The sequence below is a fragment of the Scyliorhinus torazame genome, chromosome 7 (genome assembly GCF_047496885.1).
Source record: "Scyliorhinus torazame isolate Kashiwa2021f chromosome 7, sScyTor2.1, whole genome shotgun sequence".
In the NCBI taxonomy this organism is placed as follows: domain Eukaryota; kingdom Metazoa; phylum Chordata; class Chondrichthyes; order Carcharhiniformes; family Scyliorhinidae; genus Scyliorhinus; species Scyliorhinus torazame.
Window position 1 is genome coordinate 193,271,151 of NC_092713.1, and position 27,092 is coordinate 193,298,242.

The 27,092-nt window shown below is 45.9% G+C and overlaps 1 protein-coding gene across 5 annotated transcripts in view; it reads left to right on the forward strand.

The window, feature by feature from the left end:
• The window catches only part of clint1a (clathrin interactor 1a), a 289,089-nt gene that overhangs the window by 249,589 nt on the left and 12,408 nt on the right, over positions 1-27,092 (forward strand). For 4 of the 5 annotated variants that reach the window (XM_072511907.1, XM_072511905.1, XM_072511906.1 and 1 more), the window contains one exon: positions 3,776-3,977. The exons of the other annotated variant lie outside the window; for it this stretch is intronic. In XM_072511907.1, coding sequence (XP_072368008.1) covers positions 3,776-3,977 — 202 coding nt within the window. The remainder of the gene's footprint in view (positions 1-3,775; positions 3,978-27,092) is intronic. 5 annotated transcript variants of the gene reach the window in all.

The following is a 27,092-nucleotide window of genomic DNA, read 5'->3' on the forward strand; positions in this document are numbered from 1 at the left end:
AACAATAATAAAAATTATTATTAATAATACCTGAGGTTGGGGTAGGAGTATTGGGCCACATTGGAGGGGGCAATAAGGGAACAGGAGATAAAGGAGGCAATTGAGAGATTCAGTCAGGGAGAGTAGCAGGGCTGGGTGGGTTCCTGGTGGAGTATTATAAGAAATTTAGGGATACATTGGCGCCGCTGTTGGTGGGGATGTTTGAGGAGGCGATAGGGAAGTATTGTATGTGTCAGAGCAGAGTGTGCCGAAGAGGGGTATACTGGAGCTGCTCCAAACATTTGGGTCCTTTTTGGGGTACAAGTTAAATTTAGCCAAAAGTGAATACTTTGTGGTGACTGTGTTTGTGTGTGTGTGTGTGTGGGGGGGGGGGGGGGGGGGAGATAGGATAGGGCAGTGACCCATTTTAGATATTTGGGGCTGCAGGTGGCGCAGGACTGGGAGCCGCGCCACAGGTACAATCTTACTAGCATGGTGGGGAGGGTGAAGGGGGACTTGGCAAGGTGGGATGGTCTTCCTCTGTCGCTGGCAGGTCGGGTGCAGGCGTTTAAAATGAATGTGTTGCCGCGGTTTTTGTTTATATATCAGTCCCTGCCGATCTTTTTACCAAAGGCGTTTTTTAAGGAGATGGAGAAGTTGATTACTTTGTCTATTTTGGGAGGGGGGGGGGGGTTGTTGGGCGAAGGTGGCTGGGATCACAAAGGTACTTCTGCAGAGAAAACGGCAGGCAGCGGGTTTGGGCCTCCCGAATCTATTGTATTATTACTGGGTGGCGAATGCGAATGCTGAAAATGTGAGGAGTTGGGTCAGGTGTGTGTGGGGGTGGGGGGGGGGGGGGCAGGAAAGTGGAGTCCCAGTGGGTTAGAATGGAGAAGAGTCTATGCAGGGGTTGGGGCTGAGGGCATTGGCAACAGCGCTGCTCCCGATGGTTTGGGGTAAATATTTTGGGAGTCTGCTGGTGGTGGCAACGCTGAAGATTTGGAGGCAGTTGAGGCAGCACTTTAAGTTGTGGGCAGTGTCAACAGAGATACCGATTAGGGGGAATCATAGGTTTGAGCCAGGGAAGTGGGATGGGAGGTTTCGGAGAGGGGAGTTCGTGTATTAAAGGACTTGTTTCTTGGAGGTCATTTTGCGAGGTTGGGGGAGAAATATGGACTGGGGTAGGGGAAGTATTTAGATATCTGCAGATCCGGGATTTTGCCAGGAAGGAGGTTCAGAGCTTTTCAATAGTGACGGCCTCCACATTGTTAGAAGAGGTATTGACGACGGGGAATAGAGAAGGGGCTGATGTCGGTGATTTATGGGAAGATTCTGGGGCAGGACAAGGTATCATTGGAGGGGGTTAAAGCTAAGTGAGAGGAAGAGTTGAGAGAGGGTATGGAGGATGGGCTGTGATGTGAGGTGCTCTGGAGGGTATACGCCTCAACCTCATGCGCGAGGTTGGGGCTGATACAGTTGAAGCTTGCATGTAGGGCGCAACTCATGAGGGCGAGGATGAGCCGACTCTTTTAGGGAGTGGAGGATGTGTGTGAGCGCTGTGGGAGGAGCCCACAAACCATGGGATTGGAGAGGCGTTTTCAAAGTTATCTCTGGAGTGGTGCATGTGAATTTCAAACCATGGGCCCCTGAAGCCATTTTCGGGGTGTCAGATCAGCCCGGGCTGCCGGCGGGTGCAGGGGCAGATGTCTTAGCCTCTGCCTTGTGCCTCAGCTTGGCGGGGGGACCTGCTGGAACTTTCAAAGCTCGAGAAGATTAAGTTTGAGTTGACGGGGAGGATGGAAGGGCTCTGCAATTCATGGGCATTGTTTATCCAGCACTTTCAAGAATTGGATGCCATCAAACATTGGTGGGGGAGGGGGGGGCTAGTGGGTAGTGGGGGGGGGGGGGTTTAATATATTGTTTATTGTATACCATAGGGCGGCACAGTGGTTAGCACTGTTCACAGCTCCAGGGTCCCAGATTCGATTCCCAGCTTTGGCTCACTGTGGAGTCTGCACGATCTCCCTGTGTCTGCGTGGGTTTCCTCCGGGTGCTTCAGTTTCCTTCCACAGGTTCCGAAAAACGTGCTGTTAGGTGAATTGGACATTCTGAATTCTTCCTCTGTGTACCTGAACAGGCGCCCGAATGCAGCAACAAGGGGCTTTTCACAGTAACTTTATTGCAATGTTAATGTAAGTGTACTTGTGACAATAAAGATTATTATTATTATTAAATGTGTGGGATGACCGTGGATTCTGTTTTGGGTCTTTCTTGTTTTGTATTTGGGATATAGGGGTGATGTTTGGGTTTGTATGTTGAAGGTGATGATGGTTGGGGAATTGCTATTGTATTTGTTATTGTTGGTTACCTTTTTGTTGGATGTATATTTGATGAAAAAGTGGAAAATGAGAAAAATATATTTTTTTAAAGTATGGGCAGAACCGATCAGTCAACATAGAAGTTGTTATATTTTGGCAGGCTGTTACTTATTTCTGATGAATGATATCCACCTGAAAGGTTCACCTTTCTTTTCTCTTCCATAAAATAATGAACCCAGTGTGAATTTCAAGCATTTTCTGCTTTTAATATAATGACAGGTTTTGCCTTGCCAATCTTCTGGGCAGCTTAATACTACATGGGATAGTACATTTATCAGAATTGAGGATTGTAGTTGTGGTGAGCATCTTCAGCTGCATATTGACACTGAAGTTGAAGCAATGGAATTATTGACCAAGTAATCATTACCTGAGTGAGTCGCTCAAATACTTGTCAGCCCAGGTGCAAATTTTCCTACAGCTCATTAATAAGGCTAATGACAAGATTATTGATGGATTCCCATTCAGCATTGCAAATGTTCTAAATTAAAGCCAATAATGGCATTTATGACATGTGCCTTTTAGTCATTGGTGAAGTTTTGCATGAAATACCAGAAGGTACATACAATATTCAAAATATTTTGTGTTCTTCCTCAGGTCATTGTGCGATTCGGAAGGATGGCCATTTGTTATTGGCTACTATAACAACATTCTACCCCTTTATGCAGCATTTGAATAAATATACCAAGTTGCTTCGCGGGGCCTTAGTAGGAAATGTAGGAGAGGTGACCAAAAACAAAGCAGATGGGTGTTGAGTGAACGGAGGGGGAAAAGGAGAAGTCTTATGAGGAGTGATCCAAAGCCCATGAGAAGACACAAAGTCATATTTCAGTCACCGCTAACATAATTTGATGTCATACCATAGTGAAGGATTTAAATATAAATTTAACCATTAACTTCTAAATTTGTCCATATGTCAGCAGTTGCTTAGTTTTTTAAATTATTTTCTCCTCTCTCCTGAGGGCAATGATTGTTGGTTTCTAGTGCCACAGATGCTGGCTACCCTCGTTGTACACTACAAAAATGACATTTTTCACAGGTGTGCTAAAGCAATGAGGGCTAACGAGCAATTTGACAGTGGAGGCCTCGGAACCAGAGCCTTCGCCAGCATTCATGCATAAGTATTTATCAGACCATTGATCTCTGGACCGTGATTGGGAAATGGGGATCTTGCTGAGATTAACTGAAGCACAGAACTGCTAGATGAGCTCACTCAACATACCTCAGAAATTCACCCTAGGAGCTTCAAGTCTGTGTGGCTTATTGCAACAGGGGTCAGTACGTTTAGCAGGAAGTGAGGGATCTCTGGAGAAAGCACGAGGAGAAAGAATGGAGAAGACAAAATAGGAAGGGGGGAGTGAAGACTAACCCGATTTTGAATATCTTGTGCTATTTAATACACTAGTGTCTCTCTCTTTCAGCCTTTGCAGATGTTGTCCACACCTTTGTCAAGGCCTACTGCTGTTGCTGTACCTAATATGCAAGAGAACCAGAAAGCAATCAAACCATCCTTGCCTTCCACTTGGTCAGACCCAAGTGTTAACATCAGTCTAGACTTTCTGACACCGGGCATGCAACCTCCCAAACCCCAGCAACCATCACTTAACACCATGATGCAACAAGGTAAATACACTTCTAGAATTATAGAATGATAAAAAGGAATGGCTTATATTTATATAATGCCTTTCACAACCTCCGAAGTTCCTAAGTGCTTTACAGCCATTGAAACACTTTTTGAAACGTAGTTGCTGTTGTAATGGAAGGAATATGTGTACCTATACCAGCTCTGTTCAGTTAGTCCCACTTGTGTGCTCTGTCCCCATAGCAACACAGTTTTTCTTCTTTCAAATATTTATACAATTCCTTTCTAAAAGTTACTGTTAAAACTCTTCCAGGCAATGCATTCCAGACCACAACTTGCTGCATAAAATATTGCACCCTCTTGTCAATTATCTTAAATCTGTGTTCTCTTGTCACTAACCCTTCTGCCATGGGAAACAATCAAAATTGTTCATGATTTTGAACAACTCTGTCAAATTGCCTCTTAAATTCCTCCACTCTTGAAAAGAGCAACTCCAGTCTCTCCATGTAACTGAAATCCTAGTAAATCTCATTTATACCCCCTATAAGGCCTCGGCATTCTTAAAGTGCAGTACCTAGAATTGAACACAATACAGCTGAGGCCCAACCAATGTTTTATAAGATTTAGCATAACTTTCTTTCTACAGTACCCTCTACCACTGTTCATAAGACCACGCGACACAGGAGCAGAATTAGGCCATTTGGCCCATCGAATCTACTGCGCCATTCAATCATGGCTGATATATTTCTCATCCCATTCTCCTGCCTTCTCCCCATAACACCTGAACCCCTTATTGATCAAGAACTACTATCTTTGTTTTAAAGACACTCAGTTATTTGGCCTCCACAGCCTTCTGAGGCAGAGTTCCACAGATTCACCACCTTCTGGTTCAAGAAATTCCTCCTTCTCTCAGTTTTAAAGGATCATCCCTTCAGTCTCAGGCTGAACCCTCAGGTTCTAGTTTTTCCTACTAGTGGAAACATGCTCTCCACGTCCACTCTATCTCAGCCTCTCAATATCCTGTAAGTTTCAATAAGATCTCCCCTCATCCTTCTAAACTCCAGTGAATACAGACCCAGAGTCCTCAACCACTCCTCATATGACAAGCTCTTCATTCCAGGGATCATTCTTGTGAACCTCCTCTGGACCCTGTCCAAGGACAGCACAGCCTTCCATAGATACAGGGTCCAAAACTGCTCACAATATTCTAAATGGGGTCTGACCAGAACCTTATATAGCCTCAGAAGTACATCCCTGTTCTTGTATTCTTGCCCTCCCAACATGAATACTAACATTGCATTTTCCTTCCTAACTGCCAACTGAACCTGCATGTTAACCTCAAGAGAAACTTGAACTAGGCCTCCAATGTCCCTTTGTGCTTCTGATTTCCGAAGCCTTTTCCCATTTAGAAAATAGTCTATGCCTCCATTCTTCCTACCAAAGTGCATAACCTCACACTTTTCCACATTGTGTTCCATCTGCCACTTCCATGTCCACTCTCCTAGCCTGTCCAAGTTCTTCTGCAGCCTCCTTGCTTCATCAATACTACATGTTCCTCTGCATATCTTTGTATCATATGCAAACTTAGCATCAGTCCCCTTAGTTTCTGCTTCCAAATCGTTAATGTATATTGTGAAAAGTTGTGATCCCAACACCGGCCCCTGAGGCACTGGCTGCCATTTTGAAAAATACTCCTTTATTTCCACACTCTTCCTTCTGGCAGTCAGCTAATCCTCTATCTATGCCAGTATCACACCATGGGCTCTTAACCTATTTAACAGCCTCCTATATGGCACCTTGTCAAAGGCTCTCTGGAAATCTAAATAGATCACGTCTACTGATTCTCCTTTGTCTAACTTCCCTGTTACTTCCTCAAAAAATTCTAACAGATTTGTCAGACATGACCTCCTCTTGACGAAGCCGTGCTGACTCAGTCCAATTTTATCATGCACTCCTAAGTACTCCGCAATCTCATCTTTAATAATGGACTCTAAAATCTTACCAATGACCGAAATCAGGCTAACAGGCCTATAATTTTCCATCTTCTGCCTCCCTCTCTTCTTAACAGGGGTGTTATGTCAGCCATTTTCCAATCTGGGACCCTCTCTGCCTCCAGTGATTACTGAAAGATCACCACCAATGCCTCCATAATCTCCTCAGCTATCTCCCAAAGAACCCTGGGATGTAGTCCATCTGGTCCAGGTGATTTATCCACCTTCAGGCCTTTCAATTTCCCCAGAACATTCTCCTTAGTGATGGCCACAACACTCACCTCTGCCCCCTGATTCTCCTGAAGTTCTGGCATATCACTGGTGTCTTCGACCGTGAAGACTGATGCAAAGTAACTATTCAGTTCCTCTGCCATTTCTTTGTTTCCTATTACTACTTCTCCAGCCTCATTTTCCAATGGTCCAATGTCTAATCTTGCCTTTCTCTTACCTTTTTATACATTGAAAAGAAACTCTTGCTATTTTCTTTTATATTACTAGCTAGCTTACACTCATATTTCATCTTCTCCCCCTTTATTGATTTTTTTTGTTGACCTCTACTCGCTTTTAAAGGTCCCCCACTAATACTCGCCAACTTACATGCTTTTTCTTTTGCCATGGCTGCCTCATCTTCCCCTTAGAATGTTTCCTCCTCCTTGGGATGAATTTCTGTTGTGCCCCCTGAATAACCCCCACAAATTACTGCCATTGTTGTTCCACTGGCTTCCCTGCTAGGCTCCCCTTGCAGTCAACTCTGGCCAGCTCCTTCCTCATGTCTTAGAAGTAGTTAATAGAATCCTAACAGTGCAGAAGGAGGCCTTTCGGCCCATTGCAGCTGTACAAAACTCTGGTGCGGCCGCATTTGGAGTATTGCGTGCAATTCTGGTCACCGCATTATAGGAAGGATGTGGAAGCATTGGAAAGGGTGCAGAGGAGATTTACCAGAATGTTGCCTGGTATGAAGGGAAGATCTTGTATGAGGAAAGGCTGAGGGACTTGAGGCTGTTTTCTTTTTTTTTATTAAATATTTTATTGAAAATTTTTGGTCAACCAACACAGTACATTGTGCATCCTTTACACAATATTATAACAACACAAATAACAATGACCTATTTTATAAACAAAAAATGAATAAATAATAAATAACAAAAATGAAAACTAGCCCTAATTGGCAACTGCCTTGTCACAAGTAACACTCTCCAAAAATATAATTTAACAGTCCAATATATAATTATCTGTAGCAACGACCTATACATACTATACAGTATATATTAACAACCCTGAGAGTCCTTCTGGTTCCTCTCCCCCCCCCCCCCCCCGATCCTGGGCTGCTGCTGCTGCCTTCTTTTTCCCATTCCGTCTATCTTTCTGCGAGGTATTCGACGAACGGTTGCCACCGCCTGGTGAACCCTTGAGCCGACCCCCTTAGGACGAACTTAATCCGCTCTAGCTTTATAAACCCCGCCATGTCATTTATCCAGGTCTCCACCCCCGGGGGCTTGGCTTCTTTTCACATTAGCAATATCCTGCGCCGGGCTACTAGGGACGCAAAGGCCAAAACATTGGCCTCTCTCGCCTCCTGCACTCCCGGCTCTTGTGCAACCCCAAATATAGCCAACCCCCAGCTTGGTTCGACCCGGACTCCTACTACTTTTGAAAGCACCTTTGTCACCCCCATCCAAAACCCCTGTAGTGCCGGGCATGACCAAAACATATGGGTATGATTCGCTGGGCTTCTCGAGCACCTCGCACACCTATCCTCCACCCCAAAAAATTTACTGAGCCGTGCTCCAGTCATATGTGCCCTGTGTAATACCTTAAACTGAATCAGGCTTAGCCTGGCACACGAGGACGACGAGTTTACCCTGCTTAGGGCATCTGCCCACAGCCCCTCCTCGATCTCCTCCCCCAGCTCTTCTTCCCATTTCCCTTTTAGTTCATCTACCATAGTCTCCCCTTCGTCCCTCATTTCCCTATATATATCTGACACCTTACCATCCCCCACCCATGTCTTTGAGATCACTCTGTCCTGCACCTCTTGTGTCGGGAGCTGCGGGAATTCCCTCACCTGTTGCTTCGCAAAAGCCCTCAGTTGCATATACCTGAATGCATTCCCTTGGGGCAACCCATACTTCTCGGTCAGTGCTCCCAGACTCGCGAACTTCCCATCCACAAACAGATCTTTCAGTTGCGTTATTCCTGCTCTTTGCGACATTCCATATCCCCCATCCATTCCCCCCGGGGCAAACCTATGGTTGTTTCTTATCGGGGACCCCCCCAAGGCTCCAGTCTTTCCCCTATGCCGTCTCCACTGTCCCCAAATCTTCAGTGTAGCCACCACCACCGGGCTTGTGGTGTAGTTCCTCGGTGAGAACGGCAATGGGGCTGTCACCATAGCCTGTAGGCTAGTCCCCCTACAGGACGCCCTCTCTAATCTCTTCCACGCCGCTCCCTCCTCCTCTCCCATCCACTTACTCACCATTGAAATAATAGCGGCCCAATAATACTCACTTAGGCTCGGTAGTGCCAGCCCCCCCCCTATCCCTGCTACGCTGGAGGAATCCCTTCCTCACTCTCGGGGTCTTCCCCGCCCACACAAAACCCATGATGCTCTTTTCAATCCTTTTTAAAAAAAGCCTTCGTGATCACCACCGGGAGGCACTGAAACACAAAGAGGAATCTCGGGAGGACCACCATCTTAACCGCCTGCACCCTCCCTGCCATTGACAGGGATACCATATCCCATCTCTTGAAATCCTCCTCCATCTGTTCCACCAACCGCGTTAAATTTAACCTATGCAATGAGCCCCAATTCTTAGCTATCTGGATCCCCAGGTAACGAAAGTCCCTTGTTACCTTCCTCAACGGTAGGTCCTCTATTTCTCTACTCTGCTCCCCTGGATGCACCACAAACAACTCACTTTTCCCCATGTTCAATTTATACCCTGAAAAATCCCCAAACTCCCCAAGTATCCGCATTATTTCTGGCATCCCCTCCGCCGGGTCCGCCACGTATAGTAGCAAATCGTCCGCAAACAAAGATACCCGGTGCTCTTCTCCTCCCCTAAGTACTCCCCTCCACTTCTTGGAACCCCTCAACGCTATCGCCAGGGGCTCAATCGCCAGTGCAAACAATAATGGGGACAGAGGGCATCCCTGCCTTGTCCCTCTATGGAGCCGAAAATATGCAGATCCCCGTCCATTCGTGACCACGCTCGCCACTGGGGCCCAATACAACAGCTGCACCCATCTAACATACCCCTCTCCAAAACCAAATCTCCTCAACACCTCCCACAAATAATCCCACTCCACTCTTTCAACTGCTTTCTCGGCATCCATCGCCACTACTATCTCCGTTTCTCCCTCTGGTGGGGCCATTATCATCACCCCTAACAACCTCCGTATATTCGTGTTCAGCTGTCTCCCCTTCACAAACCCAGTTTGGTCCTCGTGGACCACCCCCGGGACACATTCCTCTATTCTCATTGCCATTACCTTGGCCAGGACCTTGGCATCTACATTTAGGAGGGAAATAGGTCTATAGGACCCGCATTGTAGCGGGTCCTTTTCCTTCTTTAAGAGAAGCGATATCGTTGCTTCAGACATAGTCGGGGGCAGTTGTCCCCTTTCCTTTGCCTCATTAAAGGTCCTCGTCAGTACCGGGGCGAGCAAGTCCACATATTTTCTATAGAATTCGACTGGGAATCCATCCGGTCCCGGGGCCTTTCCCGCCTGCATGCTCCTAATTCCTTTCACCACTTCTTCTACCTCGATCTGTGCTCCCAGTCCCACCCTTTCCTGCTCTTCCACCTTGGGAAATTCCAGCCGATCCAAGAAGCCCATCATTCTCTCCCTCCCATCCGGGGGTTGAGCTTCATATAATTTTTTATAAAATGTCTTGAACACTCCATTCACTCTCTCTGCTCCCCGCTCCATCTCTCCTTCCTCATCCCTCACTCCCCCTATTTCCCTCGCTGCTCCCCTTTTCCTCAATTGGTGTGCCAGCAACCTGCTCGCCTTCTCCCCATATTCGTACTGTACACCCTGTGCCTTCCTCCATTGTGCCTCTGCAGTGCCTGTAGTCAGCAAGTCAAATTCTACATGTAGCCTTTGCCTTTCCCTGTACAGTCCCTCCTCCGGTGCTTCCGCATATTGTCTGTCCACCCTCAAAAGTTCTTGCAGCAACCGCTCCCGTTCCTTACTCTCCTGCTTCCCTTTATGTGCCCTTATTGATATCAGCTCCCCTCTAACCACCGCCTTCAACGCCTCCCAGACCACTCCCACCTGGACCTCCCCATTATCATTGAGTTCCAAGTACTTTTCAATGCACCCCCTCACCCTTAGACACACCCCCTCATCTGCCATTAGTCCCATGTCCATTCTCCAGTGTGGGCGCCCTCCTGTTTCCTCCCCTATCTCCAAGTCCACCCAGTGTGGAGCGTGATCCGAAATGGCTATAGCCGTATACTCCGTTCCCCTCACCTTCGGGATCAATGCCCTACCCAGCACAAAAAAGTCTATTCGCGAGTAGACTTTATGGACATAGGAGAAAAACGAGAACTCCTTACTCCTAGGTCTGCTAAATCTCCACGGGTCTACACCTCCCATCTGCTCCATAAAATCTTTAAGTACCTTGGCTGCTGCCGGCCTCCTTCCAGGCCTGGACTTCGACCTATCCAGCCCTGGTTCCAACACCGTATTAAAATCTCCCCCCATTATCAGCTTTCCCATCTCTAGGTCCGGAATGCGTCCTAGCATCCGCCTCATAAAATTGGCATCATCCCAGTTCGGGGCATATACGTTTACCAAAACCACCGTCTCCCCCTGTAGTTTGCCACTCACCATCACGTATCTGCCCCCGTTATCCGCCACTATAGTCTTTGCCTCGAACATTACCCGCTTCCCCACTAATATAGCCACCCCCCTGTTTTTCGCATCTAGCCCCGAATGGAACACCTGCCCCACCCATCCTTTGCGTAGCCTAACCTGGTCTATCAGTTTCAGGTGCGTTTCCTGTAACATAACCACATCTGCCTTAAGTTTCTTAAGGTGTGCGAGCACCCGTGCCCTCTTTATCGGCCCGTTCAGCCCTCTCACGTTCCACGTGATCAGCCGAGTTGGGGGGCTTCCTACCCCCCCCCCCCCCCCTTGTCGATTAGCCATCACCTTTTTCCAGCTCCTCACCCGGTTCCCACGCAGCTGTATCTCCCCCAGGCGGTGCCCCCCCGCCCATCCTCTCCCATACCAGCTCCCCCCTCTCCCCAGCAGCAGCAACCCAGTAATTCCCCCCTCCCACCCCCCCCGCTAGATCCCCCGCTAGCGTAATTACTCCCCCCATGTTGCTCCCAGAAGTCAGCAAACTCTGGCTGACCTCGGCTTCCCCCCCGTGACCTCGGCTCGCACCGTGCGACGCCCCCTCCTTCCTGCTTCTCTATTCCCGCCATGATTATCATAGCGTGGGAACCAAGCCCGGGCTTCTCCCTTGGCCCCGCCCCCAATGGCCAACGCCCCATCTCCTCCACCTCCCCTCCTCCCCCCATCACCACCTGTGGGAGAGAGAAAAGTTACCACATCGCAGGATTAGTACATAAAACCCCCCTTTGCCCCCCACATTCGCCCCACCACTTTGTTCGAACGTTCTTTTTAATAACCCGCTCATTCCAGTTTTTCTTCCACAATAAAAGTCCACGCTTCATCCGCCGTCTCAAAGTAGTGGTGCCTCCCTCGATATGTGACCCACAGTCTTGCCGGTTGCAGCATTCCAAATTTTATCTTCTTTTTATGAAGCACCGCCTTGGCCCGATTAAAGCTCGCCCTCCTTCTCGCCACCTCCGCACTCCAGTCTTGATAAACGCGGATCACCGCGTTCTCCCATTTACTGCTCCGAGTTTTCTTCGCCCATCTAAGGACCATTTCTCTATCCTTAAAACGGAGGAATCTCACCACTATGGCTCTGGGAATTTCTCCTGCTCTCGGTCCTCGCGCCATCACTCGGTATGCTCCCTCCACCTCCAACGGACCCGCCGGGGCCTCCGCTCCCATTAACGAGTGCAGCATCGTGCTCACATATGCCCCGACGTCCGCTCCCTCCACACCTTCAGGAAGACCAAGAATCCTCAGGTTCTTCCTCCTTGCGTTGTTTTCCAGTGCCTCCAACCTTTCCACACATCGTTTCTGATGTGCCTCCTGCGTCTCCGTCTTCACCACCAGGCCCTGTATATCGTCCTCATTCTCGGCTGCCTTTGCCTTCACGACCCGAAGCTCCCGCTCCTGGGTCTTTTGTTCCTCCTTTAGCCCTTCGATCGCCTGTAGTATCGGGGCCAACAGCTCTTTCTTCATTTCCTTTTTGATCTCTTCCACACAGCATTTCAAGAACTCTTGTTGTTCAGGGCCCCATGTTAAACTGCCACCTTCCGACGCCATCTTGGTTTTTGCTTGCCTTCCTTGCCGCTGTTCTAAAGGATCCACTGCAATCTGGCCACTCTCTCCTCCTTTTTCCATCCGTATCCAGGGGGGATTCCCTTCTGGTTTACCGCACAGTGTTTTTAGCCGTCAAAATTGCCGTTGGGGCTCCTATCAAGAGCCCAAAAGTCCGTTTCACAGGGAGCTGCCAAAACGTGCGACTCAGCTGGTCATCGCCGCACCCGGCCTTAAGGCTGTTTTCGTTAGAGAGAAGAAGGTTAAGAGATGACTTAATTGAGGCATACAAGATGATCAGAGGATTGGATAGGGTGGACAGTGAGAGCCTTTTTCCTCGGATGGTGATGTCTAGCACGAGGGGACATGGCTTTAAATTGAGGAGAGATAGATATAGGACAGATGTCAGAGGTAGGTTCTTTACTCCGAGAGTAGTAAGGGCGTGGAATGCCCTGCCTGCAACAGTAGTGAACACGCCAACACTAAGGGCATTCAAATGGTCATTGGATAGACATATGGACGATAAGGGCATAGTGTAGATGGGCTTTAGAGTGGTTTCACAGGTCGGCGCAACATCGAGGGCCGAAGGGCCTGTACTGCACTGTAATGTTCTATATTCTATTGTGTCTGCACTGACCCTTTTGAATGAGCGACCCATTTGCATGCCCCCGTTCACCCCGCCCTATCCCCATGACCCCATAGCCTAAGCTGCACATCAAGGGGCAATTTAGCATGGCCAATCCACCTAACCCGCACATCTTTGGACTGTGGGACGAAACCGGAGCGCCTGGAGGGTACCCATGCAGACATGGGAGAATGTACAAACTGCACACAGATAGTGACCCAAGGCCAGAATTGAAGCCTGGCGCTGAGGCTGCAATGCTAACCACTGTGCCACCATGCGTCCCTTTACCTTTATTCAATTGTAATATCATTGGGTCTGATTCCGGCTTCTCCCTCTCAAACTGCAGGGTACATTCTATCATATTGTGGTCACTGCCCCTTAAGTGTTCCTTCACCTTAAGTTTCCTAATCAGGTCTGCCTCATTACACATCACCAAATCCAGAATTGCTTGTTCCCTAGTGGGTTCTACCACAAGCTGCCCCAAAAAGCCATCTCGTAGACATTCCACAAATTCCTTTTCTTATGATCCGCTACTAACCTAATTTTCCCAGTCCACCTGCGTATTGATTATTATAATATTACCTATCTTATATTCCAATGCCTTTTCTATCTCCTGATTTATTTGCTGCTCCACATCCTGACTACTGCTGGGGGGCCTGTACATAACTCCCCTCGCGGTCTTTTTTCCTTTGTGATTCCTCAACTCTACCTACACAGATTCTATGTCTTCTGATCCTATATCGCCTCCTGCTATTGATTTAATTCCATTCCTTACTAACAGTGCAAACCCATCCCCTCTGCCTATCTGCCTGTACTTTTGATAGGACACGTATCCTTGGATATTTAAAACCCAGCCCTGATCCCCTTGCAGCCATGTGTCTGTGATGCCCACAACATCGTATCGGCCAATTTAAATGTATGCAACAAACTCATTTACGTTTTTTTGGATACTGTGTGCATTTGGGCACAGCACCACCCAGTCCTGGATTGACCCCTTCTGATATTTGTCCCCTTTTTTGCACTGCCTGAAGTGATACTCTCTTGTTCTATTACGTGTTCTGAAAACTTTACTAACCTCTTCTGAGCCATCGGCCCCTTTAATTAGTTAAAGTTCTTGCCATTAACCTGCACTTCTACCTTCTTTAACTTTGATTTTAAAATTCTCCAAACAACTGGACTCTCTCTCTCTCTCCCCCCATGCGATTCGCCAGGACTCTGGCCCCAGCATGATACCTCCCCATTCTTATTGACCTTCTGCCAATTAGCTTGTGGTTCAGGTAAAATCCAGAGATTATTACCTTTTTCCTTTTGCTTTTTAATTTAGTTCCTAGCTGTTTATACTCCCTTAGCAGAACCTCTGTCCTTGTTCTCCCTATCTCGTTGGTACCAACATGGACCACAACAACGGGATCTTTGCCCTCCCACTTCAAGTTCCTCTGCAGCCCAGATGAGATATCCCAAACCCGAGCACCAGGCAGGCAACACAACCTTCGGGATTCTTGATCCTGGTCACAGAACAGTATCAATGCCCCGAACTATACTATCCCCAATTCCGACTACATTTCTTTTCTCTCCCCCCACTTGAACGGCTCCCTGTACCACAATACTGTGGTCAGTTTGCTCATTCTCCCTGCAGTCTCCGTTCCCATCCACACAGAGCAAGAATCTCAAACCTGTTGGAGAGGAAGGAAGGGCTGAAGTTCCTGCAACCCTACGTCCTGGATATAAATTTATAAATGTTTTTGTAACGACCCATTCAACTTGAACTGCCATCTTCAAAGATTTGTGTACGTACTCCTCCAAACCTCTCTACCGGTCAGTTTATATTGAACCTCCTCACATTTGCTCAAGGGTGCGATTTCGTTTCAGCACACTGGCCTCTTATTTAGTCCCACGCCACTGTCTCATTTTTTGTAGCTGGAACCATTCTTCTCGTTCACATTTAGTGTGAAGACTTGCCACACTCTCCTCCTGCCAGTCTTTCACTGTAAATGAAGGTATTCTTCTGTTGCTGTAAGTGTCTTACCATAATGCCTAATCCTGGTTGGTGAAGTGACATTCAAACACTGCCCTTTTTCCTATCAGGCATAATTTGAGTTTCAAGTAATTGTGAAAGTTACATTTCCTGTTGTGCCTCACACATCAATCATGTTACTGTGCAGAAAAATACTGGCCATTCTCTTGACTTTCAATTAGGTTGGGCGAGTTGCTTCCCTTAAATCATTTCTCAAAATTCCATTAAATGTTGAGAGCTTTTCCTCTTAACTTGCAACATTCCATTCCATATTGACAGATCTCCTATGACATTGCTTATGGTAAATTGGAGGATGCACTGGAAGTCAATGGAAAAACATAAACAGATGGGATAATGATTCACTCTTGTCTGTTTTGTCTTATCCGATTTTTACATTAGGATTTGTTTTTGAGGATTTTTATAATTCCATTCCTGGACAACAAAGAGTGGAATATTAGTGAGTATCACCTCTGGTATGAGTCTAAGGCACTTGTGCTTATACAGCAGCTAATCACTTCACACAATCAATAGTGTGATAGGGAAAGTGTCACAGGAAGAACATCCAAAATAGGAGCAGAAGTAGACCATTCGACCCCTCGAGCCTGCTCCACCATTCAGTAAGATCATGGCTGATCTGTTTCTGTTGAGTTCCAATTTCCCCATCTACCCCAGATAAGAGAATCAATCTACAACAAAAACAGAAAATGCTGGAAAACCTCAGCATGTTTGGCAGCATTTATCTACCTCTGCCTTAAACATTTTCAGTGATCCCGGTTCCACCATATTCCGATGCAGAGCTCCAAAGTCTCACAACACTCTGAAAGAAAAAAATTCTCCTCATCTCTGTTCTCTAAGGGCGACCCCTAAGTTTAAACAGTGCCCCCATAGTTCTGGACTCACCCACAAGAGGAAGCATACTTTCGACGTCCACCTTGTCAATACCGATCAGGGCCTTGTATACTTTAATATAGTAACCCCTCACTCTTCTAAACTCCAGTGGAATTAAGCCCGGCCTTTCCAACTACCCTCATCAGACAATCCACTCATTCCAATTATCAATCTAATAAATCAACTCTGAACTGCCTCCAATGCACTTACATCATTCCTTAAATAAGGAGATCAAAACTGCATACCATATTCTAGTTGCGATCTCGCCAATGCCCTGCATAACTGAAACATGACATTCTTACTTTTATGCTTCGTTCCTCTCGTAATAGCGGTAGGTGTGACATTGCAGGGACTGTGAACCAGATGCTGAACTTCATACATATACCAGCAGATCCCCTGTGGTGTTGCTGATGTAAGTTAAGTAAGAAGTCTTACAACACCAGGTTAAAGTCCAACAGGTTTGTTTCGATGTCAGACATCGAAACAAACCTGTTAGACTTTTACCTGGTGTTGTAAGACTTCTTACTGTGCTCACCCCAGTCCAACGCCGGCATCTCCACATGATGTCAGTTAAGTTTGATGGGATCTTTAAACCTTTGATGAGGAGGAATTTCTTTAGCCAGAGGTTCGTGAATCTGTGGAACTCATTGCCACAGAAGGCTGTGGAGTCCAAGTCACTGAGTGTCTTTAAGACAGAGATAGATAGGCTCTTGATTAATAAGGGGATCAAGAGGTATGGGGATGAGAAACTTATCAACCATGATTGAATGGCGGAGCAGACTCAATGGGCTGAATGGCCTAATTCTGATCCTGTGTCTTATGGTCTAAGACAACGCTTACAAGATTATGCAAGACTTTTCATATTGTATATTGATGGGTGGATAGGTAGGTATGTAAAAAATATCTGTAAAACCAATGGCAGTGTTAGGTTAGATGCCAGGAAGGATTTATTTTCAGGGTGAAAATTAAGTTGAGATGTGAAAGGATCTTAGCAACTTCCTGAGAACAACAGAAATTTCCAGTTGTGGAGGACAACATGATAGGCAGCTGTGATAACTAGGAGTTATGGGCCACTGTGGACTCTTGGAGTTTGCCTTGTTACCATAGGAATCAAGAAAGAAATTATGCATTGTTTGCTAAATTATCCCCGTTTACTACTTTTTCTGTTGTCAGTGTCACATGGCCATATGGTTTGGAGGTGGGGAAACATTGCACAAGGTTGCATGTTAACTGGATGGAACTGTGTTTCTTGGACTTTTCTCAATTTCTTAAAGTAACAGTTTTGGTAGCTATATCAGATAAACAGTTCGATTGCTGTGTTGTCCACATTGCGGACACAATACTTCACAAATAATTCATTCTGTGAAGTACTTTGATAAGATTACATTGGTGTGAGCAGCTGTATAAACAAATTAAAGTTTCTCATGCCAGATGTGATGTGAACTATGTATTCTGATTTTTACTCTTTGCGAGTGAATTTTTTTTTTTAGTCATTAAAAATATTACAGACAAAAACCTAATTTCCTAGGATCCCAATTGGGGCTCTAATTATAGCAATTAATACATTTTAAGTGATGCTTATTTTTGCACCCCTTATAATTCTCTTATAATTGCCTGCTGGGGAGTTGATCTGAGACTCGTCAAATGTAATATTTGTAAAATGTAAAAGGACTCCTTTGATATTGTTAGCACAGGGCTCCACCAGGGATTTCCAAAGTCATGGATTTTTTACCTTCAGCTGTGAAGTCGGACCCAGACCAGCTGAGTGGGCATCTGCATCTCCCACTGACTTCGGTGGCAGTCCCTCGGATTCTTAGTTCAGCCTGAAACCTTGCATCCTTACCGTTACAATGTGCCACCACCGGCTGGATTACCATGCAGCTGCTGTCACAGGCTTATAAATCCCCATAATGAGACTTAAAACTCCATAGTAAAATTCCAAAGATAGAAGGATCATGAGTGGATATCACCCAGTGTTCAGATTGTGGTTACGTTTCAGATTTCGGATATAATTCTTCCAGACAATCAGCATTCCAAAGCTACAAAAGGAGTCGTCAATTAAATATAATTTTAATATATTTTATTTAAATATTTTTTTCCCAATTAAGGGGCAATTTAGCATGGCCAATCCACCTACCCTGCACATCTTTGGGTTGTGGGGGTGAGGCCCACGCAGCCACCAGGAGAATGTGCAAACTCCACATGGACAGTGACCCGGGCCAGGATCGAACCCAGGTCCTTGGTGGCGTGAGGCAGCAGTGCTAACCACTGTGCCACCAGGCCAACCAGAGTCAATTAAATATGAGGAAAACAAGCATTTGTCTCAGTCTGTGCCATAAATCCCAGTTCCATCATTGCCAATTCTATCCCCCTACCTGGAAAATATCTTGGCTAGAACAAGACTTTGCAAATTTGACCCCAGGATGAGCTTTCAACCATATCTGTACCATCACGGAGAACGCCTGCTTCCACCTTTGTAACATCATTCATCCCTGCTCCTGCCCGGACTCCGCTCCACTGCTGCTAAACCCTTGTAACCTCTAGACTTGACTATTCTAACACATTCTGGGTGATCTTGTTTGCTATCCTCGTAAACCTGAGACCATTCCGTACTTGTGCAAATGCCTTCATCCATCACTCCTCTGCTCACTGATCTACTACAGGCTCCTAGTTAAACAAAGCCGTGGTTTTTAAAAGTTTCATCTTTTTGTTATCCTTCCATAAAATGGTACCTCCCTATCTCTGCCGTCTCCTCCAGCCCTGCAGTCCTCAAACCTGCCCTCTTCAGCAATTCCAGTTTTAATCGCTTCACTATTGATGACCATGCGTACAGATGCCGAGACTCAAAGTTCTGGAATTCCCTTCCTTAACCCTCTACCCCTCTTTCCTCCTCCAAGATCTTTGTTAAAACCTTACTACCTTGACTTTTGGTTATCTGCTCTAAAATTTATTTGTGGTTCAGTATTTTGTTCTATAACACCTCTGTGAAGTGCTTTGGGACATTTTGTTACTTTACAGGTGCTATTTTAAATTTAAAATCTCTCCATCATAGTGAAGACCAAAAATAGTTGCACGTAGAAAGCTAATTGCAGAGAAGTCTGTGAAAATCCTTCTTCTCTTTCACTAAATCCTCTTACAACCTGGGAACACAGAATTGTTTTGTCAGCAATACAGTGATGTGTTGTTAATCTAGTGGCACAAATGCTTGGTTCTGAATTGGTCTCCAGAGTTGCCAATGCCTGAAGGGGATAATGAATTGTTTGAAATAATTGCTTTAATCAAGGAGTGAAAGCTACTCTCTATGTTTACAACACAGTTGCAAACTCATCTACAGAGAAACTTGAACTTGTTAGTGTTTCAACCTATGTTCTTTTCATTACGTAACTGAAAGACACTGCTTGCATTATTATACTCGCTGTCCATGTCTCTCTAGACCAGAGAGTCATTGTTTGCCATGCATTGGTAGATTTGGGTGCGTTTGTTCAATTTTTCAGGCATCTTTTTTCCTTCTCAATTTTCTCCCTTCCCTACCACTACTGCAAGAGTTAACTCCTGGCTGGGGTGTCTCCAAGGAAATAACCACAGTTTAGTAAAATGGGGCTCCCCCTCAGCTGAGTCCCATCTCTGGTACAATTTTACTGAAACAGTTCAAGGGCTAGTCAGCACCTTTTGGGCGATCCTCTTTTGAAAATAGTTGAAACAAAGTGTAAATATTATGAGGAATTCTCACCAAATATAACTCCAAGCAATATCTCTAATGAGCCTAACTTTGTATTCCCAATCTTCATTGTGGAGAAATCCATCTCCGCCTGCATGGGCATGGTCCCTTTCACTGAGAATTAATTTCTCCTGAGGTGTAGGAGACTATGAGAAGTCATAGGCTCATCCCCAGATTATACCAGGAACAATTCCAATTGTTTAAACAATTTAACACTCATGGGTTTTCCTACCACTAAACTCAGTAAATAGCCCCTCCACTACCAGAGCTCTCTGGCTGTTGTATATTCCTTTTACAGAATGCTTTACAACGACTTTCCCACCTTAACAGCACCTCCCACCCTCACCACCTGTTTCCAACACACAGGACAAGATAATACAAAAATGTGAACCCTCACAAATCACATACCACCCTAAGACACTCAGCAGCATTTCTTCATTGTTGTTCGGGCAGTATCCTAGAATTCTCTGCTTAACTCCACTGCAAGATCACCACCAACAAGAACCCGAGGCAAAAACCACCATCGCCATTCCATAGCAGTAAGGGTTGGGCAGTGTCATTCGCATCCTGATAATTATATTTCTTAAACAAGGGCAGCACGGTGGCGCAGTGGGTTAGCCCTGCTGCCTCACGGCGCCGAGGTCCCAGGTTCGATCCTGGCTCTGGGACACTGTCCGTGTGGAGTTTGCACATTCTCCCCGTGTTTGCGTGGGTTTCGCCCCCACAACCTAAAGATATGTAGGCTAGATGGATTGGCCATTCTAAATTGCCCCTTAATTGGAAGAAATGAATTGGGTATTCTAAATTTAAAAAAATATATATTTCTTAAATGAAAACATTGCAATTTAGGAGAATCGATATGTTGCGATTCTGTACATATCAAGGAAGAATAGAACTCCAGAATCTGTGGGTTCCCAAGGGCTTACTTTAGGACACATCCCGCTAATGTGGAAGTAGGAGTTCATTGAGGGGAAGGCTGAAGGAGGATGTTGACAGATTATCAAAGGCACATTGTTGCACCAACATTTTACAAGAAACTGCAGAGTGTGGTGAACTCAGCCCAACGCATCACACAAGCTTGCCACCCTCGCATTGATTCTGTCTACACCTCCCGCTGCCTCAGGAAGGCAGACAGCATTATCAGAGACCCCTCCCATCCAGGCTTTGCCTTCTTCCAGACCCTTCCATCAGGCAGAAGATACAGAAGTCTGAAGACCCGCACATCCAGACTTAGGAACAGCTTCTTCCCCACGGCTGCTCGACTCCTCAACGACTCTCCCTTGGACTGATCTGTTCCTTGTAAGAACACTATTCACGACGCCCTATGCTACTCTTGCTCATGTATTTGCTTTGTTTGGCCCCTTGTTCCGCAGTGTAACCAATCACTGTTTGCCGATGTACCATTTGTTAATGTATTCTGTTGATTATTCTTTTTTTGTCTACTATGTACGTACTGTGTACGTTCCCTTGGCCGCAGAGAAATACTTTTCACTGTACTTCGGTACATGTGACAATAAATCAAATCAAATCAACATGAACAAAGGCATGTGATGTGAAATTGAGTCTCCAAAACCTCCAGGCTCTGTGTGGAACTTGTCCTTAAGATCTTTCATAGACCAGGTGTTTCCAATGGGATTCATATTGATTCTTAAGGTGTGGTCCAACATCAAACCCCAGGGCAGACCTGATGCACAATGCCAGCATAGACTCCGCTGAACCCTTCTAAGTGTGGGCCTTCTATCAGCATGAGAAGTAGAGCAAACAGGAGATACACTTTGAACCATTCGTCCAAATATTTCAAGTGTGTGGATGCACTCAGTTCATGGTATGTAACTGCATCAGTATGCCGTCAAACCCATTGGGCAAAATCCATTCAAATGCCAGATCAATCCAGGCGATAACTAAAACGGGGCATTTTTACAAAGATAGGTACTGCATTTTTTTAAATTTAAAATGTCCAATTCTCTCTTTTTTTTTTCTCCCCCCAATTAAGGGGCAATTTAGCATGGCCAATCCACCTACCCAGCATATCTTTGGGTTGTGGGGGTGAGACCCATTCAGACACGGGGAGAATATACAAACTCTTCACCCTCAGTGACCCGGGGCCGAGATCAAACCTAGGTCCTCAGTGCCGTGGGGCAGCAGTGCTAACCACTGGGCCACCCCTAAGATAGGTACTGCATTTAATAATCTTTATTATTGTCACAAGTAGGCTTACATTAACATTGCAATGAAGTTACTGGGAAAATCCCCTTGTCGCCACATTCCGGTGCCTGTTCGGGTACACCGAGGGAGAATTCAGAATGTCCAATTCACCTAACAAGCACGTCTTTCGGGACTTGTGGGAGGAAACAGGAGCACCTGGAGGAAACCCACGGATACACGGGAGAATGCAGACTCCGCATAGACAAGTTACCCAAGCGGGAATCGAACCTGGACCCTGGTGCTGTGAAGCAACAGTGCTACCCACTGTGCTACCTTGCTGCCCCATGACTGAGGATCAGATGCGCACTCCTGCGCTACAATTGGATGCAGTAGTTAATATCTGGACTTGGTGAGATCAGTGATTTCCTGTGTTGTTTTCTAAACTGTATTTAGAATCATTCTCACAGGTCATACAAGAGCATCCAATAAAAATATCTTGTGGCCTAAAATGTACTCTTGAGCAGTAGGAAAACCAGATTCACTAATGTGTTGGGAGTGGCTATGAACAGGCTCCTTTAACCTCAGTCACTCCACAAAAACCCTGGTTTGTTAAGTTAGCCAGCTAATTTAGAGTTTGGCTTCATGACAGCCTTTTTATGGCACTATGTAGAACTCCGAGATGTTGAGCTATAAAACATCCACTTATTTTTGAGTGACAGCTGTTCAGATCAGAGAGATCCTCTCTCGCATACCATTCACTTCACTTCAGCTGCCCAATTTTCTCCTTCCACCAGGGCCTCAGTAGAGAACTACGTTTCAGCAGTTTGTGATCACATGTCAGAGCATTATTAGATAGTTTATGACCAGGTATCTAAAGTGTTCCCTCATCACTACTTATTTATAATAATGATCCGTTTATCTGATTATTACTATTATGATATGAATGTCACCTGAGACAAAATACTTTGAAAGGGATAGTCTTTGAAATTTGAACTAGTTCAGTAGGGCAGTCATAGAGGAAATCTTTCCAGTGATGGGAAGCCCAAAACCTAGGAGCAATAAATATGAAACAGTCACTTATAAATCTATAGGGAATTAAAGATAAATGTCTTTACCGGACAGTGTTTAGGATGAGAAAATTGCTGCAGTACGTGAGTTTGTCAAGCCAACCAATATGGTGGCTTTAATGATCAAGCACAATTATTCAGGCACAGTTGCAAGGCAAAAAGCACGTGAGTTGAATTGAGAACAGGCAGACAGTCATCTGATTAAACTGCATTTTTTTGCTCCTATTCTGTGCTACTGCACTAAAACAAATCTTTATATGCACAATTCCACACGGTTTTCACATTGTCATAACATCCATCATGAGTCAATTTGTGACTAGCCAAATTCATCCATATATAGGCCTATTTCTATATGTTTCTCCTTTTCATTTTTCAGCAGTTTTCCAACTTAAACTGCTGTAAGGCAGTACAAGATTACACTGTCACATGGAGTAGCTGAGGATGATCGAGTGATGTAAAGAGAAGTGATATGAGTGCATGAGCGAGAAAGGAATAGAATAGGCTGATAGACGAAGAGGGGTGTGTGGAAGCTAATGTACAGAATGCAGAGTGGCAAGGACCAGATAGGATGCATGTCCTATTTCTGTTCTGTAAATGCAAGGATGTAAATACTAGTACATATTTCGCTGCCTTGGATTCGAGGGGCACAATTTTAAATATGGGCTTTCCTTCTCAGCTGCCAGAATTTTCACAAAGTTCCTTTTGCATCCAGAGTGAAGCTCAGGATGCAACAATTCCATGTTCAGGAAGATTGGTTCCTCAGAGCTGTGTGGCTGAGGTCTGCCATCACAGCCCTGAAGCTGATAGTTCAAGAGCTGGGATTCATTCTCAATTAGGAGAAGTCCCAGCGACAATCCAAGCAGGGAGCTAATATTCTTGGGACGTGGTTTCAGATAGCCCAGCTCGAAGATTCCTGGATCCCACTAAAAGATTACTTAAGAGTGTGTATAGTTCCCAATAGCCATATTTTTCAATGCTGTTTGAATTGATCCTGCGCAGTCTATGGGATTCCCACAGAGGTGGTATCCTTGGGGATTGAGGAAACGGGGAATAACCCATTTAAGTATAGACTTACTGTAGATGTTAATTAGCAGTTGAATGTAAAATAATTAAACTTAGTTTTTTATTTCAGTCATCCAGGGGCATTGTTAATTGCTATAGGAATGGTTTAGATTCTTAATATGGAAGAATAGCTGTGTTTTCATCTATCAATCCTGCGAGGGAATTCATACAAGAGGTGAAGGTTTATGTAGTTGGAATACTTGTTGATGTTCCAGCAGCCACATAATTGGTTAGGACAGGGTGTCCAGCATGACAGCTAAAGACCGGGAAGGTCACGGGTGTCATCTTTGATTGGTGTTGAGTTGTCCAGTTTGTCTGATTGGCTTTTAGGGTGCTACAGTTGTCACAAAACCTCTGATTTCAGAAGATGGAAGGAGAATCTGTGAGGAATATTCCCCTCCAGATTGAGAATCAGCAGGACTTCTGGAAGTGCATCTATGTGATTTCATTAGAGAACTGATTTGGGCTTCGCTGTGATGTCATTTATTGGTTAGATTGGGACTTAGAAAATGTAGCCAGGGAAGAGGAGAGAATATTGGCAGAAAAACAAAACATAAAATAGTTGAAATAAAATATGCTAGTTGTTTTGAGAAGTCTGCATATTTATTGTAGTCTTATTTATGATGTTTAAAATATGACCTTTGTGTGCGCTCCCTGTAAATTCCTGCATCCGTGTTTATAATGGAAATTGCCTATGTAAGCTTCTTGCACTAAAATTACACTCTTGCCCACCATTGACTGGATGTAATTCCAATGTGACATGTTTACATAGGCAGTTATTTTTTCAAATGTGGACCTAGGAGTTTATAATGTAATTTAAAAAATGACTGCAACTTTAAATGTGGAACTGAGTTTGTCTATGTGTACAGGTCTTTTTATCAGCTGCTCTCTAACCCCCTTCAGATGAATATCATAATTAATCTTCACTAGAATTTATCTTTAATATCTATCTCCATCCGTCCATCCATACCTACGTGCAATGTTAAAGACGTGTAAATTCAAAATTGTGTTCCAGGTGGTAAGAGTGGACGAGGTTTACCCTCTTCCTGTTCATATTGGTTTTGTGTCCATGACATGCTTAAGAATCCAGGAATAAAAGGTGGTGGATTCAAAATCTCTCTAACTTGTTTATTAAGCACTGTATATCTTTATATTTGGAGAGTGTGCTCATTACAAACTGTTGACAGACTGTAGGCCTCCAGGCACAGCAGCTTGGAATCCTTTAGCTCCAAAGACCTGGGGTTCATTCAGAACAAACTAATGAGGACTGATTTTCAATAGGCCAAATGACTATTTGTTCTGATCGTATCAAGGTCCAAAGTGGAATGAGTTTGGGAAATCTCAATCCAGTGCCCAGTGGTCTGTAATTCAACAGTCAATGGCAACAGACTTGTTGAGTGCCATTCCAAAGAAAATTTGCCATCTTCAAGTGTCATTTCATGCATTCCCTAGAGCAGCTATTTCCTCCAAACTCCAGAATGGCTGTGAATGAAGTTTTTAAAATTTGTTCACAAGATGTGGGTAACTCTAGCAAGTTTGCATTTACTATCCATCTTTAGAGATGATGAAACATTAGTGAGCTGCCCTGCATTGCTGCAGTCCTTCGGCCCCTCCATCTTCAACTGTTTCAGCCGTGACCCTCCCTCAATTTTAAAGTCAGTAATGGGATGTTAACTGATTACGGTGCTCTGCATTTGCAGCTCTTCAGATACTGAAGCATTTCACGCCTGCGTTAGCAAGACCTGACCAATATTCAGGCTTGGGCGGGTAAGTGGCAAGTAATATTCATGCCATACTAGCGCCAGACAATGACCGTCCCCAACAAGAGAGAATCTAGACTTCCGGTTGTGGCTATGCGGAGCTAAGTCGCACATTTGGCGGCTCCCGCAAAAACGGACTTTTGGGCTCTTCTCAGGGCCCCCAACGGCACTTTTTCGACGTTTCCCGGTGTGGGAAGGAGATTATAACAGCTCCTCGATAGTATATGGCTTCTACTAGGAGCGGGGCGACAAAAAAGGTGGTGGAGGACCCGAAGTAGGTGCGAGGGAAGAAGAACAAAATGGCGGCAGGCGGAGACCAGGCAGCGTGGATGCAGTGGGCGGAGGAGCAGCAGGAGGGTATCCAGCACTGCTTCAGAGAGATTAAAGCGGACCTGCTAGAGCCGATGAAGGCTTCTATTGATAAGCTGCTGGAGACACAGACGGCCCAGGGGGTGGCGATCCGCGAGGCTCGACAAAAGATCTCCGACAACGAGGACGAGATCTTAGGCCTGGCGGTAAAGGTGGAGGGGCATGAGGCGCTCCACAAGAAATGGCAGGAGCGGTTCGAAGAGATGGAGAATCGGTCGAGGCGGAAGAATCTGCGGATTCTGGGCTTCCCGGAGGGGCTGGAGGGGCCGGACGTGGGGGCCTATGTGGTCACCATGTTGAACTCGCTGATGGGAACGGGGTCCTTCCAGGGGCCCCTGGAGCTGGAAGGGGTCCATAGAGTGGTGGAGAGGTGGCCCAAGGCTAACGAGCCTCCACGGGCGGTGCTGGTGAGGTTCCATCGATTCGTCGATTGGGAGTGTCCGCTCAGGTGGGCCAAGAAGGAGAGGAGCAGCAGGTGGGAGAACGCGGAGGTTCGAATATACCAGGACTGGAGTGCGGAGGTGGCGAAGAGGAGGGCCGGGGACAATCGAGGGAAGGCGGTGCTGCACAGGAAGGGGGTGAAGTTTGGCATGTTGCAGCCGGCGGACTGTGGGTTACCTACAAGGACCGGCACCATTATTTTGAGTCTCCGGAGGAGGTGTGGTTCTTTGTTCAGGCCGAGAAGTTGGACACAGATTGAGTGTTGGGATGGGTGATTGGGGACTGCGGTTGATATGTTATCTTTATTTATTTATTTTCGAGGGGGGGGGGGGGCTTTGCTTTGCTCCTGGTTTCTTTTTCTCTGTATTTTTCTCTTTTGGATGGGTGAGGCGGGTTGGGCACTGCTTTGGTTGGGTTGGTCGGGGGGGCTCTTGGAGGGGGGGGTAGGTAAACGAAACAGGGGTGGTGGCCGGCGGTGAGATGGGGCCCCGCGGGGGAGGGGGAGGTCCGTGTCGGGGGTGAGGGGACTGGGCCTGTAAAAGGAGCTGCGTCAGAGGTGGCGGGGCCGGGTAGGTGGAAAGCGTGGGCTTATTCCCGCGCTGAAGACTGGAGGGGGCGGGGCCGGGGCGGGGAAGCAAGGGTTGTTTCCCGCGCTGAGAATG